The sequence below is a fragment of the Mirounga leonina genome, unplaced genomic scaffold (genome assembly GCF_011800145.1).
Source record: "Mirounga leonina isolate KUSES-001 unplaced genomic scaffold, KU_Mleo_1.0 Mir_268, whole genome shotgun sequence".
NCBI classification, from domain to species: Eukaryota; Metazoa; Chordata; class Mammalia; order Carnivora; family Phocidae; genus Mirounga; species Mirounga leonina.
This window is the reverse complement of record NW_023270649.1, coordinates 6,703,625-6,722,549: the sequence shown is the minus strand read 5'-3', so window position 1 is coordinate 6,722,549 and position 18,925 is coordinate 6,703,625. Positions and strand designations below refer to the sequence as shown.

The following is an 18,925-nucleotide window of genomic DNA, read 5'->3' as shown; positions in this document are numbered from 1 at the left end:
CCAGGATCCTGGGTTCGAGTCCCGCATCGGGCTCCCTGCTCAGCGGGGAGTCTCCTTCTCCCTCTCCCACTCCTCCTGCTTGTGTTCCCTCACTTGCTCACTCTCTCTCACTCAAAATAAATGAAATCTTAAAAAAAAAAAATCTTAAAAAAAAAAAAAAGACGGTAAGGAGACCGTGAGGGAAAAGGCCCAATTGTGGAACAACTTGGTCACGAAGGGCTTACTCCTGCTTCCCCAAATGTCACTGTCCTGCAGAAAAGCTGAACACAAACGCCCCGGACACGTGGCACAGGGCCCACGCTGCCCCTTGCCTGCCTCCGAGCATGCCGTCCTTGACAACGGGCTCTCCTACCTTCTTCACCGACAGGTCGTGGTCCAAGTCACTCCCCGAGTCGTCCTCTGGGTTCTGCTGCTGCTGCAGGTCCTTCATCTTAATCAGCAGCTCTGCCTTGGGGGCCGACGTGCTGTAGTAGGTCGAGTTGGTGGCGAGGGACATGGCCACGGGCACGGCCGGCTCCTCTCTCCTGGGGAACAAGGTCAGAACTTGAACCGGCCGTGACTCCGTGCCCAGACGCCTCCTTCCAGCCCACGGCCTGCTCTGTGACAAGCAAACGGTGGTGCCAACACCAGGACAACAGCCAGGGGCAAGAGGCAGCCAAAGGGGGCAGGGGAGTAGGTGACAGTGTTAGATCTAAAAAATGCGTCGCCAAATGGATACTCCTCAAGTCTACGTAAATACGGTTTTTTAAAAAGGGGAAAAGGTCGGGCGCCTGGGTGGCTCAGTCGGTTAAGCGACTGCCTTCGGCTCAGGTCATGATCCTGGAGTCCCGGGATCGAGTCCCGCGTCGGGCTCCCTGCTCGGCAGGGAGTCTGCTTCTCCCTCTGACCCTCCTCCCTCTCATGCTCTCTGTATCTCATTCTCTCTGTCTCAAATAAATAAATAAAATCTTTTAAAAAAATTAAAAAAAAAAAAAAACGGGGAAAAGGTCAAGTAAGCAGGGATGTCTAAAAATCTCCCCCTGGGAGGGAACGGAGTACAGGGAGAGCTTTCGCCGGGAGCCTAAGGTCCACAAGGAGTACGTGCACACAGCTACCTGTAAGGGAGGCCTCAAGGCCCCAGATGCAACCTGCACCTTTCTACCTGCCGCCATGTCCGCGCCCCCTGGCTCGGGCCCGCCTCACCCCCGCTGCCCTTCTGTGCTGCATTTTGCTGGTGCTCCCACCTACTGTCCGCGAAGGGTGCTTACGGAGACAGCGGACACCGCCAGGACAGATGCGACCACACAGGCCCGGGCAGGCAGCCCGCGAACGAGACAGGCCGCAAAGCACAGTCTAGCTACCCATGGCAACGCACCCACTCACTGTGCTCCATCACCAGGAGCACAGAGCCTCCTTCGTAAGCACGGACGGACATCCGGGGCCTTCTCCGCTATGGGGGCCTCCTGGGCTCGGTAGGCTGTCGAAAGCCTCCCCGGCCTCCACCCACAGGATGCCGGCAGCACCTCCCAGGTGTGACAACTAAACACGTTCTGGACATTGCCAACTGTCCCCTGGGGGGAGACACTGTCCCAGCTGAGAAAGGAGCCTGTGGGCATCACCCTGAACCACATGGGCCTCAAGATAAGAATGCGCAGGAACTGTGGTATTTTCACATCTTTCCAGGCCCCCAAGGTGGCATCTGCAGGAACGGGCCTCAGTGGCTCTTTTGGGAGGGTCACAAAACAGCCAACATGGGCTGCAAGCACTGGGCAGTGCTTATGAAAATGTGCCCCCGAAAAGCCATCGTGAAAACAGATCCGTGGACCAGCCCCTTGCCCCCTGAAGCCTGAGAGCTGCGGAGAGGGCAGAAGCACGCTCGGCCAGCTGCAGAACGGAAGGCAGCCTTACTCACTTCTCCTCCGTGCTTCTCGGAGACGGGACTTTGGGGAGCAGCTTCCGGCGCTGCTGAGCTTCTTCCAGCAGGTGCTCGTCTTTGGGGAAGATGCCCTCCATGAGGTCCATGGTGGTTCTGATCTTCACACTGGGGTCCAGGATATCGGCCAGGGACCTGTCCTTGCCCACAATCTCCCGGGCCAGCTCTTCCGACTTCAGGTCTTCGGCTGTCCTCTCCTTGGCCTTCACGTAGCTGAGGCCGGGAGGAGAGGCCCCGCCGTCCTTGGTGCCGGGCGCTGGGGCACTGGGGCGCTGGGGCTCAGGCTCGGCACCCTGGCGGGAGTACAGGCAGAAGCGCGAGTAGGACTGCTCGGACGTGCTGAGCGTCTTGATCTGGTCTTTCTCCAGCCCGCTGGGCAGTGCGGGCAGCTCGGCGGTGCGGGTCAGGCCCTGGCGGCTCTCCTTCTCAGGCTGGCTCTCCGAGTGCACGATCTTGATGGGCACCATCTTCACCGTGGTGTTGTTGTCCATCACCCGCTCAATTCTGGAAAGACAAGAGCCGTGTGCTGAAAACACCAAGTGAGCCGCCGTACGGACTGCTACCCGGGACAGAAAGCGGCCGGTCCCTCGCCTGCCCTGACGGCTGGGGGACGTGCGGCCACTGCAGTGGAGGGAGAACCTCTATGATCCCACGACCCAGGACGGGGAATGGAGGTGGAGGAGGCCCCGCTTCCTGACCTTGAGCATCTGGGCACCTTCAATTTTCAAAGTCACCCACAAAGCTACAGACGCCTGAGGCTGGATCCCCGGGCTTACTGAGAGGTGGATGGTTGAGCACTTGTTTTCATGCCGGTCATCATGCACACGTTCACAAGCCTGCGTGGTTCTGGGGCCGTGGGAGGACTTCCCTACAGAGCGGCTATGTTTTGAGTGGACACTGAGCACCACGCATCCGCTGGCCCCAATCTGAAGCTTCCTCACGTGCTGTGTGCACCGGCCATCACCCTCCACCTGCCTTCCACCACTTCAAGCCACCCTTCACACGGCTTCTCAAACCAGCCACACAAGGATCTGGCAGCAAACACAGGGCACACTGCTTCTGCATTAGTTTAAGTGACTCACTGAGGACACACTTTTCCTTAAAAAAAAAAAAAAAGACGGGGTTGGCACCTGGGTGGCTCAGTCAGTTAAGCGCTTGACTCTTGATCTCAGCTCAGGTCTTGATCTCAGGGTTATGAGTTCAAGTCCCACATTGGGCTTGCTTTAAAAGGTGTGTGAGCTTGCTTTAAAAAAGGCGGGGGGGCACCTGGGTGGCTCAGTTGGTTGAGCGTCTGACTCTTGATTCGGCTCAGGTCATGATCTCAGGGTCGTGATACTGAGCCCCACGTGGGGCTCTGCGCTGGGTATGGAGCCTGCTTAAGATTTTCTCTCTCTCTCTCCCTCCCCTGCCCCTCCCTGTCCCCCGCTCGCACATGCTCTCTAAAAAAAAAAACACAAAAAACAAACAAAAACAAAAAGAAAAGAAAAAAATTAATAAAGAAGGTTTCGCAGTGAAAGGAGCTGGGGAGGACCCACACGGAAGAGAGACAACATGGAACTGGTCGGTGTGATGGGGCTTCATGCAGGATACCCTAAATGCCGCTTGGTGCCCTCAGCTACACCTTGCCGGACCACACCCAGGGACCCTGTGGGACCAGGGCCACCGGGACAAAACTGTTTCAAGTTATTTTTTAAAGGACATATTGGAGAAAGAGAGCCATCTGCTGGTGCCCACAAGGGAAGGAAAAAACAAGTCAAATTCATGAAGCCAAAGTCCCACACCTGTTTCTAACTTAGTGGGCTAAGATCACTTCTACAACGTGACCCTAATGGACCGAATTTTGTGCAGCACAAGGAATGCTCCAGTGCTCTAAATTAAATGCTTTTCTTTGCCTCGTATCTGGCAGCGGGGAACACAGTATGTTTTCTTCCCTGTTCACTGCACTGCACAGGCTAAAATAATTTTGTATTCTCTTTTCTCCTCCAGTAGAAATCATTAGATGTTTTATCTAGGTATTCATGCACAGTCCTCGCCTAATGCCTTCTTTGTGAATAAATTTTAAAAGGCCAGCGTTGTAGAAAATACCATTTACATGTGCTAAACTCCAGAAGGAAACTTTTGGTATCTTATCTAAGCAAAGACAGAGAGACAAGAACCCCTCTTCATTCCTTTCATTCCACACTTAGAAACCTGGACCACCTATTACCAAATTTTATGTATGTATGTATGTATGTATGTATGTATGTATTTATTTAATCACCATACATTACATCATCAGTTTTTGATGTAGTGCTCCATGATTCATTGTTTGCATATAACACCCAGTGCTCCATGCAATACGTACCCTCTTTTTTTTTTTTTTTTTAAGATTTTATTTATTTATTTGACAGAGAGAGACGCAGTGAGAGAGGGAACACAGGCAGGGGGAGTGGGAGAGGGAGAAGCAGACTCCCCGCTGAGCAGGGAGCCCGATGTGGGGCTCGATCCCAGGACCCTGGGATCATGACCCGAGCCAAAGGCAGACGCTTAACAGCTGAGCCACCCAGGTGCCCCAATACGTGCCCTTTTTAATACCCATCACCAGGCTAACCCATCCCCCCACCCTGAATTTTTTTTTTTAAAGTCAGCTCTATGCCCAATGTGGGGCTTGAACTCACAACCCTGAGATCAAGAGTCCCATGCTCTCCCGACTGAGCCAGCCAGGCGCCGCCCTCGTACTGACTTCTAAGTCCACCTCTATTTATCTTCTCCGACTTGTGGCGAAACTGGATTTCCAGGGCAGGAGGACACGAAAAAAGAACACAATGAGAACACGTTCTTCACACGCTGACCTACACTTTCCAGCAAAGCATCTCTTCCTGATCTTTTCTAAGCATACATGGTCTCTCCTCTCAAAAACTGTCCAGACTTCCACACTTAAAAAAGTCTGATGAACTTTTACTTCAAAGCCAGGACAAAACACAACGGATCAGACCTTACCGCAACCAGAGCTCATCAATTCCGAACCAACAGGCAAGAGCAGAGGGACGGAGAAGGTGGGGTGCCCCGAGCCCCGCTCCCAACAGCAAGCGCTCCACGCAGCTCTGCTCGCACCCACTGCCGAGGGAGCCCGTCAGCCGCACGCCGCGCCGGCTCGCGGCGACTCCAGGACCCCCTCGGGAGCCTCTCAAACGCACAGGCTCGAGGTGACAGGGCTAATGCTGTGCCCATGGCCGTGAGGGAGCCGTCCCGGCACTCTATGCTCGGACACTCCCAAATGGGAACAGGCTCTCGGGAAAACGCTCCTGAGAACGCTTCTAGGCGTGATCAAATCCCTGTCACCGGCCACGGCCAAAGATGCTGCCGGTCAGCGTCTCCATTTTGTAGTTTCAACAAGAAGCCCGGAGAGAACTTTTCAAGATTTGAAAGTAAGCTACCTAGTTTCAGGACAAGAGTTGATGCATTTTGGGGGGGGGGGGGAACATGAATGCCCGTTCAGAAATTCCCCAGAGGGAAAAAATGCTGCATCCTGCTGGTCTCGGCAGCTCGGCGCCTGGCCCACGGGAACTGCTCAGCAGGTGCGCGAGTGTGGGAGCCTGCCCTGACCCCCCACCCCCGGCGGGCACCCCGGCAGGCGGCCGGCACACGCACACTCGTGATCGAGGGGTAACTGGAAGGAGGGAGACACCAGACATGGAGGGAGAGGAGGGGAGCAGCTCAAGCTCCAGAACTCCAGAAGTCCGCAGAGGGCAGGGCAAGAACAGTATCTCTGAGCCGAGCTCAAGTGACAGGCAGCGTGGGAAGCCCTGCCCCAGGCACGCTTTCCTCGCGGACCCGTCGGTCGCTGACTGTGGACACCGAGCAGAGCCAGGACCCCTGGGCCCTGGCTTCTCCTTTGTCTCGTCGGTCACTGGGATTCCACGCTTTCACACCAGGACTGATTGACAGCACACACCGTGGGGAACAGTAATTCAGTCCCTTATGAGCGACTTCCTTGGTAGCAACTTTCGGAAGCGGCATGGCCACCCTTGGCGCCCCCTCCCCCGCCCCCGCCCCGTGCTTCCCGAGAAGAGCAGAGAGGACGTATTTGGGGATGGGTCCGGACGCCGACCAGAGTTCAGCTCTTTGTGAGTACTTGTACAGCAAGGGACATGCTGCAAAGCCAACCCTTTCTGGCCCCAAGGACATGGCGGATGAGAAAACTCAACACTGTGGGTCCCCAAAGACCCCCCGCCCTCCCCCCACCCCCCGCCAGGATCTTCTACAGTATCGTCACGGCTTACTGAAATGCCTCTCTAGCTCACAGGAAAGACAGAATGCGAAAATCAACACTTGCTTCAGGCAAGGAAAAATGAAAGCCACTGCCTGCTTCTAGGGCGAACACGGGTCAGGAGCACCGTGGGGCACGTGGCGGTGTTTGTCCGAGGGGCCCATGCTGCTCACCCTAGCTCCGCAGGACGTAGGATGGAGGGGCCGAGGCTGGCTTGCTTGCCACAGTGTCACATACCTGCCCCACCACAGACAGCCTCTCCTTCCTCTCACGACTTGCAGTGTCACCTGCCACGGCAAGGACATTTCAGTGATACCCACATCGTAAACGACATAAAGCACAGCTGTGGCCCCCGGGGCAGCTGTGGGTTCAATGCCACACTTGGACACGCAAGATGATACCAGGAATGTCCTCCCTGCGGAGATATTTTGAAGTTCAAAAAAAAAAAAAAAGAATAGCTTGAGACTCTAGAACAGGAAGGTCCAACAGACCTTTCTGGGAACGATGGAAACAAGCAGTATCAGTGCCCCCAGCTGCACGCTGTTCCGAATGATGTGCGGGATTTATATTTCTCACTAACGGATGTTCCCATGGCCCCATGTGACTGTTGGCGGCCGTGTGGGACAATTGGGGACATGCCAGGCCAGAGCGTTCCTGGCTGCGGGGCGGACCTGGGGACCGCAGGATGTGGCACAGCATCCCTTACCTCTGCCCGCGAGATGCCAGGAGCAACGCTCCCTCTTCAGTTGTGACACCCCAAACCTCTCCAGACACAGCCAGATGTCCCCCGGGGGCAAAATGGCCCTTCCCCAGCTTGAGAACCACTGGTCTAGAGAACAAGATGAAAATTCTCCACTTCTGGGGCGCCTGGGTGGCTCAGTCGTTAAGCGTCTGCCTTTGGCTCAGGTCATGATCCCGGGGACCTGGGATCAAGCCCCGCATCAGGCTCCCTGCTCCGCGGGAGGCCTGCTTCTCCCTCTCCCACTCCCCCTGCTTGTGTTCCCTCTCTGGCTGTCTCTCTCTATCAAATAAATAAACAAAATCTTAAAAAAAAGAAAAGAAAATTCTCCACTCTTCCAGTTCTCAGTTCTTCAAAGGCCCTCAGACAGGAGGGAAAAAGGAAACAGTCGGTGCTCCTGTCAGTCCCCTGCCCGACCACACTTATCAACGTCTCAATGGGCATGACAGACAATCCCATGCCTGAAATTGTAACAACAGCACCATGCACTAGAATAGATGTTTCCTCTGCTTTAACAAAAAGTGTACACCAGCCTGGCTTTTCACCTAAGACACAGAAAAACAGTGTGGAGGGCTGTTGGTTCAGCGGCCAACTCTTGGGTTTCAGCTCAGGTCATGATCTCAGGGTCCTGGGGATCAAGCCCCATATTGGGCTCCATGCTCAGTGGGGAGTCTGCTTGAGACTCTCTCTCTCTGCCTCTCCCTTTGCCCCTCCCTACCCCGTGCTTGCTTGCACTCTCTCTCTCAAATAAAGAAAATCTTCAAAAAGAAAAAGAAAAAACAGCATGGAAATACTGGATATTATGAAAAACACCATTTTCTCCTGAAGGTCTCCTGCTTAGTTTAAACCGGATTCTGATTACAAACAGGTGCTTAGGGAACACACAGCACTGATGGGCACATGCCTGTGGGTGATGCATATATCAACGCTGGCCTTGGGTGAAAGGGACAGGGGATGGCCCCCCACCTCTATCACATCCCCCTTGCTCCTGTGGAACAGGACAGCCCCCCAACCAAGTTCAAAATCCAACTGACCGCTGGAGCTGTGGATTCTCCCTCATGGAGTCAGTCCCCAGAGGCAACTTAAAATCCAATGTGTGTAGCTGAAGCAAGGTACCCGGTGTCCACCACCCAGGAAAGATGCACCACAAACCTCCTACAGGAGCTCAGGAAAGGGGAAGCGCACAGGGCCACTGTCCCAGAATAGTACCTTGCAGAATTCTCCTCCTGGATCAGCAGGGGAGGTTTGTCTGTCAGCTTCTGGGGAGCGAACTGAGGAGAAGGGGAGCGAGAGGTCTCCATGGCGGACGTCTGCAGGGGCCGGAACTTGGAAGGGAGCAGGGCCTCACGCTTAGGGCAGCCTGTGTGCTCATCTACATGCCGCTTGCCGTGCTCGCCAGAGGCCCTCACACCGTCTTTGGGCTGCGCACTGCTCAGTTTCTCCACCAAGGCACAGGGGCTGTGGGACAGGGACAGGCGGTCCACACACGCCTCCAGGGCCTCCGGGGACTGGGGGGAAAGGGGCCTGCTGGGGGCACCTAGGTGAGCAGCCCCAGGTGTGCCACCGGCCAGGCCCTTGAGTTGCCTGGGTTCCCGTTTGGGTGGTGGTGGCCTCTGTGGGGCCGGCTTCTTGGGGAGCGGTGCAGTGTTCACGGGCCTTGGGTCCTGCCCCCGAGTGTGCAGGGCCGAGGGGGCGCTCGGCACGTGTGGTCCTGGGCCGAGCGTTTCCTCTGGGTATCTGTAATCTCGAGGTAGGGTCCCCGCTCGGCTGCGGGCCTCCTGGGGCACCTCTGGAGCTTCCCAGGCGGGAGGTGGCTTAGAGAGCTGGGACGGCTTCTGAGAGTCCTGCTGTGCTGTCGTAAAGGCTTCTGGACCCTGGGCATCTGCTTGTCTAGAGGGAGAAAGTATAAAAATGAGCAAGTGATTCCAAGTAACATCTTCTCTCCAGATGGGACTAGAACCCAGATCTGGATAACCTTCTTAGATCATTTTAAGGAATTAAATTCATATACAAAGTTTTCCCACACCTGTCTCCACTGCAATTTGTAATGCAAGAGACAAAATCCAAACACGTGCTGGACGACATCAGGCTGGATGTTGGCACACCACGTCACAGGATGGGAAGTATTAAAAACACATGCACACGTATCAGATGCACACACACACATACATGCACACACAAGTTGCATTCTGGGGCAAAAAAATTCACACAAACATTTTTAAAAACAATGTTGATGAAAATTCTCATACGGCTATATTCAGAAATACTTATTTTGTGTTGCAACAGTATTTTTATGTGGCTTACTTTGGGAAATTGCCATATGCAAAGGGATAGAACTTTCTAACATGAGCCACAAATCCATTTATTAATAAGACCTTTAAAATCAGTCAGGTATTATTAAAAATGAGAAAAACAGACTTTTGGGAACTGTAAGTGGTTCACTGGTCTTTCCATCCTGTGATCCGTTTCCAGTTCTATCTTTACTTTCTAGGCACATATGCATGTGTTTAATATGTACAGACACACACACACTCCCCCACGGAAAGGTCCCCCCCTCCGAAAAAACACTCCCACGGGCAGGCTTCACGTGTGTGGTTATCTGTGCTGTAGCCAACGCTCATGGGCTAACAACGATCAAACTTGCAACAAAGCAAGGGGCCATCACGCCTTTGCCAACACATGGTTTCTTCTGACCTGAGTCATAGAACGAGCCTCTGATGGAATCTTCCATTCAGGGAAGAGCAGTTTTTGCATTGAGGAGACAACCGTGTTGTTAAAGGAAACTCTTAAGAAGGGCAGCAACGGGAGAAGCAGCAGACAGAGCACCAGCAACCCAGAAGAGACGTAACCTACTAAGTAACAAGCAGATAAGGCTTTCCTCCTGACACCCAGGGCAGGAGCCTCATTCCAGCACCCGCCTTGTGACCTAGGAGTGAGCCAGCCTCCTGAGACAGGATGCCTCGCCTGAGTGTTACAGATGTCCCAACCTGCACCCCCCCAACCCCCAGGCTGCTGTCCTGTAAGTCCAGTGCGCCCTGCGCATGTCCCTCTGACCATGTCCTCGGGAGAACAGGCCCCTCCAGGTTCAGCAGATGCTCAAGAGCAGAGCCCAGACCATGCCCAATTCCCTCCCCTTCCCCACGGTCAGCCAGCTGGGGCCAGCCTCCCACCCTGCGCTGTGGAGAGCACAGCCAGACGTAGCCGGACCCTGCCCCACCTAGAAGCTAGAAGCTCTCCATATCTGGAAGAGGACACAGGAGCTCAAGTCCTAGCGGGGCCCAGAGAAAGGGCAGTCTTGTTGTCTGCTGGCAAGACGCTGAACACACCGCCTAGGCTTAGAAGACACATGGTGGCAAAACAGCCAAGCACAAGAGCTTAAAATATTAACCCGGTTCCAGGAAGTTAGATATTTCAGAAAAAAATACGTTATCAGGTACACACTAAAAGAAACTAGAAGTTTTCAAAATAACTTGAACATAGCAACGGATGTTCAGAGATCAGACTCAAGCAGCTGTTTGGTTACCGATCGCATTTAAACTCTGTCGAGCTGAGAACGCAGTTTGCGACTCGTAACTCACAGCTCAGGTGCCTTGCCGCGACAGGTAGGTTTGACCTGCTTCGGGGGAATGAATGCCCTTACGTCCCCGTCCGTTTCACCCACTGTGCCTCTTAAGCTCATAAAACCTAATTCACGACAATTTACAAACGCCTCCCCAGTATTTCATTTCAAAGAGCTGAGCCACGTTTGCAGGTTTTCTCCTCTCCTGTGAACATGCTTGAAATACAGCACCCACAGACCTGCAGGAAAGCACCTGGTGCCGCTTACTTAACTAAATATCCACCACCTAACAGACACTCACAATTCAATTAGCTACAATGTCTCGCTTAAATCTAAGTGCTTTTGGCCATCCGGATTCACATTTCATACCTTTTTTTTTTATTTTTAAGATTTTATATATTTATTTGACAGAGAGACAGCGAGAGCAGGAACACAAGCAGGGGGAGTGGGAGAAGGAGAAGCAGGCTTCCCGCCGAGCAGGGAACCCGATGCGGGGCTCGATCCCAGGACCCTGGGACCATGACCTGAGCCGAAGGCAGACGCTTAACGACTGAGCCACCCAGGCGCCCTCACATTTCATACTTTAACGAAAAAGGAGCTCTATTTGCAGAGTGCATTAGACAGGATGTGCGGAGATCTGCCCAGAAACACAAGAGAAGTCACAGATGTGAAATAAGGACTCGGAGCAAAAGATGGGCTGCACAGAGTCTGCCCAAGGGCCACATCCCGGCTTCTGTCAGGCACAAAGTACTTCCTGTCTTCCTGGTGGGGCATCCTTTGCAGGACTGTTCCCCAGGGGAGGCATGCATGCTGCATGGTCTCTCCTGGTCCTAGCAATGCGCTGCACCCCAACACCGCACTGCAGTTAGACTTACGTTAGCACAGCAATTTCAGCGCCAACCTTGTCCCCACCCCCTTATTTTTTCTTTACTCCTCCACGCCACCAAACTTACAAAGTCAAAGGTATAAAACCACTAATGGGTTTTTCTTACTCCAGTTAGGAATTCAGGAAATCAGGGTCACAAGAAGAAGGACCACAAGTGGGAACCTGGGGCTCTGGTAGGGTCGTGTTCCGATCTGTTTCTAATAGGTTTCCAGTGACTGCTGAGTAGAGAACGTGTGTGTATGTGTGTGCATCTGCATGTGTGTCTGCTGCGGACGTGTTAGACGCATCTCTGTCAGTCTCTGTGTAATAATGTATGTATATCCCCGCGCTCCGCTTTTTTGAATCTTCAAGTACAAAGTCAATGGTGATAGTAAGATCCACAGATAAAGAAAATAAGGATGTCTTAGGGATTTGCCAGCAAAAGCATCGAAGCATCTGCTCCTAGGTACACACGGGAGCGGCGGGTCAAGCTGTACAAGGGAACACTGAAAAGGCAGCTGCATTCTAGAGTCCGAGCAACTGATATGCAGCTTAGGTTGCTCACTGTCCCGAAGAACATGCTAATGACATGTTACCATGGGGAACGGTGCTCCTGCAGGTCCAGGAGGAGGGAGGCCTGGCGGGCTCTATGCACTGGAGACTCCCCGAGCCCCGTGACCTGCTCCGGGGCTGGTCCCCGCACCACGCCGTTCTTCCTCATGGGCCTGGCCGCTGCGGGGGCAACGGGAGGAGAAAGATCTGCAACAGGGCAGCGAAGCCAAATGGAACGAATCTGAAGAGGAAAATCCCCAGGAAAGGCCACGGTGAATGCCGCTCAGTGGCCCAAACACCCTGTGATAGGGCAGAAAGGACTAAAGGGCCAAAAGGAAAAAGAATATATATATACACACACACATACACATACACACACACACACAGCAAATGCTCTGGAAACCCCATGCACATTGCTCGAATTCACATCGACATTTTTTTTTTTTTTTAAAGATTTTATTTATTTATTCATGAGAGACAGAGAGAGAGAGAGGCAGAGGGAGAAGCAGGCTCCCAAGGAGCAGGGAGCCCGATGTGGGACTCGATCCCAGGACCCTGGGATCATGACCTGAGCCGAAGGCAGACGCTTAACGACTGAGCCACCCAGGCGCCCCACATCGACATTTTTGATCTGGGTGTGGAGACGGCCAGGCCCACGTCTAAATGCGGTTTCCGTATCTGAGAGGTGGCAGCTTTATTTCCAGATCCCATCTGTTCATGATGAGCCCTGGGACAGCACTGGATTTCTCTCTCTGGGTCACAGTTCTCTGCTCCCCCTTACACAGGGCCCTCGGTTCCTGGTCGCCCCCAGCACGGGCCTGGTTTCACTCTCCAGTGACTCGTGGTTCAATCTCCACTCTCCTCACTGGGCTTGTACACACCAGGTGGCTGGGCACGCAAGGGACACTCACGCCTGAGTACAGGTCTCCTGAAGGAATCCCTGGTGTCTCCGTTGATCTTCCTGTCTCCCAGGGAAATCCCAACAGACTCACATCACCTTGGGGAAGAACAGGCAGAAAGCTCTTCTGTCTACACACCACGGAAGCCAAGTGACGTGGGAAAAGGAGATGATGGGCAAGGCATGGGAACGCCAGAGAGGTAATCAACCAGTCAACTGACCAATTCACTAAGGAACAGACAGAAACACTCTAGAAACATTTCAAGCAGCATGAACACCCAGCAATAATGGCCCCGCCCACTCTTTCCTGGGAGATGCCAGATGACCACAGGACTTCGCAGACGGTGAGCCCCCCTGCAGGTAAGGAGGCTGTCTGGTTGTCTTATCCCAGTGTCCAAGCATGCAAATAACATCTACCAAACGAATGGAGAGATACACTGGTGAGGATGGAGAGAGCAGTTTCCCTAAGTCCTGTTCCAACGCTGTGTCTTTTTTTTTTTCCCCTTTTAAGTGCCTTCTTTTTTTTTTAAATTTTTTTATTGTTATCCAACACTGTGTCTTTTTTTTTTTTTTTTGAGAGAGAATGAGAGAGAGCACATGAGAGGGGGGAGGGTCAGAGGGAGAAGCAGACTCCCCACCGAGCAGGGAGCCCGATGCGGGACTCGATCCCGGGACTCCAGGATCATGACCTGAGCCGAAGGCAGTCGCTTAACCAACTGAGCCACCCAGGCGCCCCAACGCTGTGTCTTATAGAATCACCTTGTGGGAGGATACGAGCCCTGAAATCATTTTCAATTCAGTCCTTTCTTTATTGCAATGTCTTCACTAAAGTTTTTCTCTCTCTGCCAACCCCAAATAGGCTCTCTTTTCTGTGATTCTAATGTGGGGAAAGCAATTACTTTAGGAAATCAGATGAATGTTATTTCTTCATTGTCCTAACAGATGGATAAAAAGATTTGCTTCCTTTGGGTTTTATTTTTGCTTGTAGGAACTTGGATGGTAACAAGAATGAAGTGAAATTAGAGAGACTGATACGTCATTTGTAGTTAAGTGGAGAACAGATTAATAGAGAGATTCCAAAACCAAATGCACAAGCACAGATTTCAGGAAGGGCTAGTGTTCAATCACAGAAAACTCCTACATTTAGAGATCATAATCCGTGATGGCCCTGCAAGTATCCAACTCTGTTTTCAGAACACGTGTTTTGAATCTATTCCAGGCCTCTTTTGTTTTTATGGCTAGAGACTGTCATTCCTGGTTCCAAGATGTGACATTTGGGGAAAAAAACAAAACAAAAAAAATTTTTTTTTAAACAGAATGAGGCAAATTCCCTCTGCCAATCAAACCTCCAGGCCAGTTAGAATCAGAAGCACAGACAAATGGAATAAAAATGACATTTGCATGTGATCTGTTAGCTGAGTTTTCTCCTGGCATTCTCTGTTTTTGGCTTTCCTAAAAATATGTTTTGTGCAAAGTTCAAAGTGTGGGCAAGCCTGATACCAACTGCGATTTTTTTTTTTTTAGAAGTGGCCGAACTGATGAAATCAGGATTTCAGGGGCGAGTGGGACTGGCCAATGCCGTTGCTCAGCCACTGGCCACAGACTGCACTCAGCCTGCTCTGCAAGTCTGACCTGTGACTCACCAGGACGCCACTAGTCTTCCAAGCTGCAGGACACAAGAGTGTCCTCAGGGATGCCACCGGTCACCCCACGGCCCCAGTGGAGACCTGCCATCTCTTCTGATGGGTGTTCAGGTGCTCTGGTTTGGCCGCACGTGCAGCCAGCCAGGATCCCCCCCTCTCAGCACAGGTCAACCAACGTCGGACCAGAATATAACGGAAGCGGACATGAAATGCAAACCACAGGAGACACAGGGAAAAGAAAAGTTCCCTCTGCCTTCTGACCCCCTGGACAGCTCTTTCCACAGGGCATGGGAAGCTGTTACCAATTTGAAGCTGATCTAAATGAAAAGGAAAATGTCATAAATATTCGAGGCTTTATGCTCCTCCCAGGCGTGAGGTTATGCTTTCCAAATTTATTTCCGGGGTTTGTAAAAGCACTATAATGCTGCAGATACACACAGCCTCTTCAGACTCTGTCCTTACCCCAACGCCTCACTTCCCTCCCGCCCAGAATAACCCCTGCCCTGATGGACGAGAGCAGAGCAATGTTTTTGTCTGATGTTTTGGTTTTATAGCTTTTTTAAGGCAGACCATTTCCACCAAATATAGGAGGGCACATCCAGTCAACCCCCAGCATGCACTCCTTAGGGTCAACCACTTTGCACTCCTGGTCCATCTTGTTTCCGTAACCCACGCCTCCAATTCTCCACAGCATTCTGAAGGAGTGTAGGGGATGACTTCAGACATACAAATCTAAGCTCTCCTCAACCATATCCCATCAGAAGCCAGGCCTGGCAGAGGTAGGGGCTGATGAGGACACGCATGCCTGCAAATCCGTATCTGAGCGAAAGCCTTCTAGCAATCTCAATTTTCTGCCAGTGCGGAGAATCTGTGCTCTATGGGACCTTCCCCTCCCCAATTCCATATCTCCATTTTTCTAACCACTTGATCTGAGTATTAAACGCTACTCCTGAAACTAATCCTTGGCTTGGCATGTCCCTCCAAAACTAGATTATTATCATCTGAAAAACGGTGACATTAAGTGCCCCTGGCTACCAACCTTGGAGGGATCAATCCTTGATCCTTAATCCTCCAGCCAGAAAGGCTTCTCAAACCCTGGGCCCAGGAGATCTGGCTCTTGGGCTGTAGTTTGCCAAACCCTGGTCTAGAAGGCAAGGCAGTATTAATTCCTTAAAAATTCAAGCTCATTTTGAAAAGTACTATGAAGAATGTATGAGGAGAATGCCAAAGGGGAGAAGAGCTCTTTACACAAAGAGCAGGGTCTGCTGAGTTCTTCTAAAGCTATGATTTTATAACTTTTATGGCCATTTTTTAGTTATTAGTAGGAGCAACGGTCTCTTGTGACCAACCTCACGTGAACCAGAGTGGAGTGCCACAAACTCGCTGGAAATCGTCAGAAGCAGTTAGAAGGAAAAGATCAGATCAGATTTTATGATGGCAGACATTTCATTCAGCTCAATAATAGTTTTGGGAACATCTCTGACGCCTAAGTTTTAATTGGGTGTGACGTGTTGTTAATAAGGACTTAAATGCTACAAGCATTAGGGTACAAGTAATGAGCAATAAATGAATTTGGGTTCACCTAAATTCTTGCCCCCTACATCTACACGCTTTTCTTGTGAGCCACTTAAGTTTTTAAAACCACGCGTTTGAATTCCTAGAATCTAGCTATGGATCTGGGAGGCCTTCAGGTTACAAAACATTTTTACAACTCTTTTCTTCTCCACACCCCACCCCAATTTTACCAAGGTATTGTTTAAACACTGTAAAATTCAAGCGACCTCCGGTCGGGGTAAACGTGCAGAGTTGTGCGTTCACCACCACAATCGAGTCTAAATACAATTGCACAGACACAACTCGGCATTTCCCTCTTGCTTTCAGGCAGTCATTGTAGCCCGGCTTGAAAGCCCTGTAAGTTACTCTGGGTTCTTATCTGGAAGGAGAACCTACTTCAGGCAGACGCAGATTAAAATTCCTTAGAACTACAAACCAACCCCCACTGAAATGACAGGGAAATGCCCCATTTCAACAAATTTGAGGGGGACTCTAATCACAACTTTCACAAATTAAATTTTCTGAAAGCAAAGCCATCTTGCAGCGACTTTTCCAGGCTGTTAAATAAAGTATTCCGTGTGACAGATCCCCCGTGATGGGCATTTCCAATCTTCTTCTCTCCTCCACTGACTGCATTTTACAAACATGCACACATTTTCGTCATAATTAGCATGGAAAGTAGATAGCTGGATCCTCTCCCCTGGAAACTTCCAGCCCCTCCTCCCACCACCACCAAATCAAGGCCAGAGTGCTTGATTTTGTAGGCTCCCCCTCTCATCCTTCCCAAGCCACCTGCCACTCCTCAGGGACCCCCGTTCCGGCAACATACGTTTTGGCCAGGGGCCCTCCTCTGCCACCCATGCCTTGTGGTTTCCGTATCTCTGCTTTGATCCACACTCTTTAGGAGACGCCCCACAGACACCATTCCTGTTTTCTATCAGATCAAAATGAAGTGCAACCTTTTCCATGGAGCGTTTCCTGGACCTGTTGACAAAGATAAGCCTTTCTTCTGCTGAACCCCCATAGGGACTGAATCTCTGCCTGTTTGTCCCCAAACTGTTCTCAATTCACCTGTGTTATTTTCATTTACTGTCGCTCCTCCTGGGTACACTGGTAGCACCCACTTCTGTCCCTGGGCCTAGCACAGTGCCTACCACAACGCGGGCTTCAGTGAAGACTCAGTGAGGTAACAGGGAGGAACGGAGGAAGCGAGGGAGGGAGGGAGCGGGGAGAGGAAGACATGGCTGGCAGGCTGATTCTCTCCTGTCTACCCTGCATCACAGCATTTACGTTTATTTCTGTGTCCCTCCAGAATGCGTATGTTAAATCCTAACACCCCCCAACGGGAAGGTGTTAGGTGGCGGGACCTTTGGGAGGTAATTAGGTCATGACGATGGAGCCCTCAGCAATGGGACAGCACGCTTGTACGAGAGAGAGCTTGCTGCCCTGCTCTCTGCTCTCCCCCACTCTCTCCCAGGTAAGGACACAGCAGGAGCACAGCCGGCTGCAAACCAGGAAATGGGTCTCACCAGCCAGCAAATCAGCTGCACTTCCATCTTCGAATTGCAGCCTCTGCAACTGTGAGAAATAAATGTCTGTTGTTTCAGCACCTGGTCTATAGTAATTGGTTATGGATTATTTTCCCCAAGAAGAGAGCATAAGATCCTTCAAGGGAGATTCTCTCTGTGCCTGATTCAATTTTGTAGGCTCCCTGGCACCTGACCACACAAATACAGGTCAGTAACCAGAAACAGAGCGATCACCTGAAGACTGCCCACAGAGATCGTGCTTCTTCTGATCTCGTGGTAATTAAAACATAGTAACTGGCGATTGAGTAGCCCTTTACTCTTTTGAATGTGTTTGTATCTATGGTTATACGGCTTCTGTTTATTTTATTTTGACATACTTATACCCTGAGTGATCAAACGTCTCGGGGTGGCGTTATCAAAGGAAACCACACAGCAGGTGCATTAAAATGAACACAAACACATCCCAGTGAAAGAAACCAGAAGGGAGAAAGACACAAGCACGGACAAACGCTCAAATGAGCGGACACTAGAACATACGGAGGTGTGATGTTGTGCCTTCGACGGACCTTCAGGTTTCTGCCAGCCAGAGCAGTAACGGTGGCAGGAGGGCCCAGCGTACTGGGAAGCCAAGGACATCTTGATTCTTCAGCAGAGACAATCCTCTTACTAACCTCCATTTGCAGAAGGCAAGCACGACAGACACAACTCAGCATTTCCAGGGGACTGCAGCCCCAAGAGCCTAAGTCACTTGCCCCCTGACCTGAGCTAGCTTGGAGATGTTCATCTCTGATTCCTGCTTTCTCTCCACAACACCACATTAGACATTATTCTAAAACACCTGGGTTCTTCTCTGCCCAGGCAGTAGAGACGCTGGAGAATATTGCAGGTGGTGGTCTACAGCTCATAGGAAATTCATACCCACAGAGCCCCACATAGTTATGCTTTCTGCGCAGTAACGCAAAGACCACCACACAATTCCCAGGAGCCAGGAGCCAGCAGAATGGGAATGGACTGCACACAGCCAGCAGGCAGGGGCAATGACATGATAAACACTAGTACATTAAAAAGGAAAAAACCGTAACCAGCCATTAATGTGTGAAAAGCACACAGCGCACTTCAGCGATCTATTTGCCCCCTGAATAACAATAATCAAGAAAGGCCCCACCCCCAATAGGAAAATGAACACAAGATGTGAGCAGTAACGAACAAAAGAAAAAAATACAAATGGCTAGCAAGACGCAAAGTTCGACTTTGCGTGTTCCTGAGAAAATGCAAGTTAAAAATGAAATAACTAGGGGGTGCCTGGGTAGCTCAGTCGGTTAAGCATCTGATTCTTGATCTCAGTTCAGGTCTTGATCTCAGGGGCGTGGAGCCTACTGGAAGGAAGGAAGGAAGGAAGGAAGGAAGGAAGGAAGGAAGGAAGGA

At 51.4% G+C, this 18,925-nt stretch overlaps 1 protein-coding gene across 2 annotated transcripts in view; it reads right to left on the bottom strand.

Annotated features, from left to right (window-relative positions):
• SHROOM2 (shroom family member 2) overlaps positions 1–18,925 on the bottom strand; it is a 146,737-nt gene that overhangs the window by 12,057 nt on the left and 115,755 nt on the right. For both annotated transcript variants that reach the window (XM_035029682.1, XM_035029683.1), the window contains exons 6-8: positions 8,110–8,790; positions 1,892–2,416; positions 353–524 (exon numbers count right to left, since the gene is read on the bottom strand). In XM_035029682.1, coding sequence (XP_034885573.1) covers positions 353–524; positions 1,892–2,416; positions 8,110–8,790 — 1,378 coding nt within the window. The remainder of the gene's footprint in view (positions 1–352; positions 525–1,891; positions 2,417–8,109; positions 8,791–18,925) is intronic.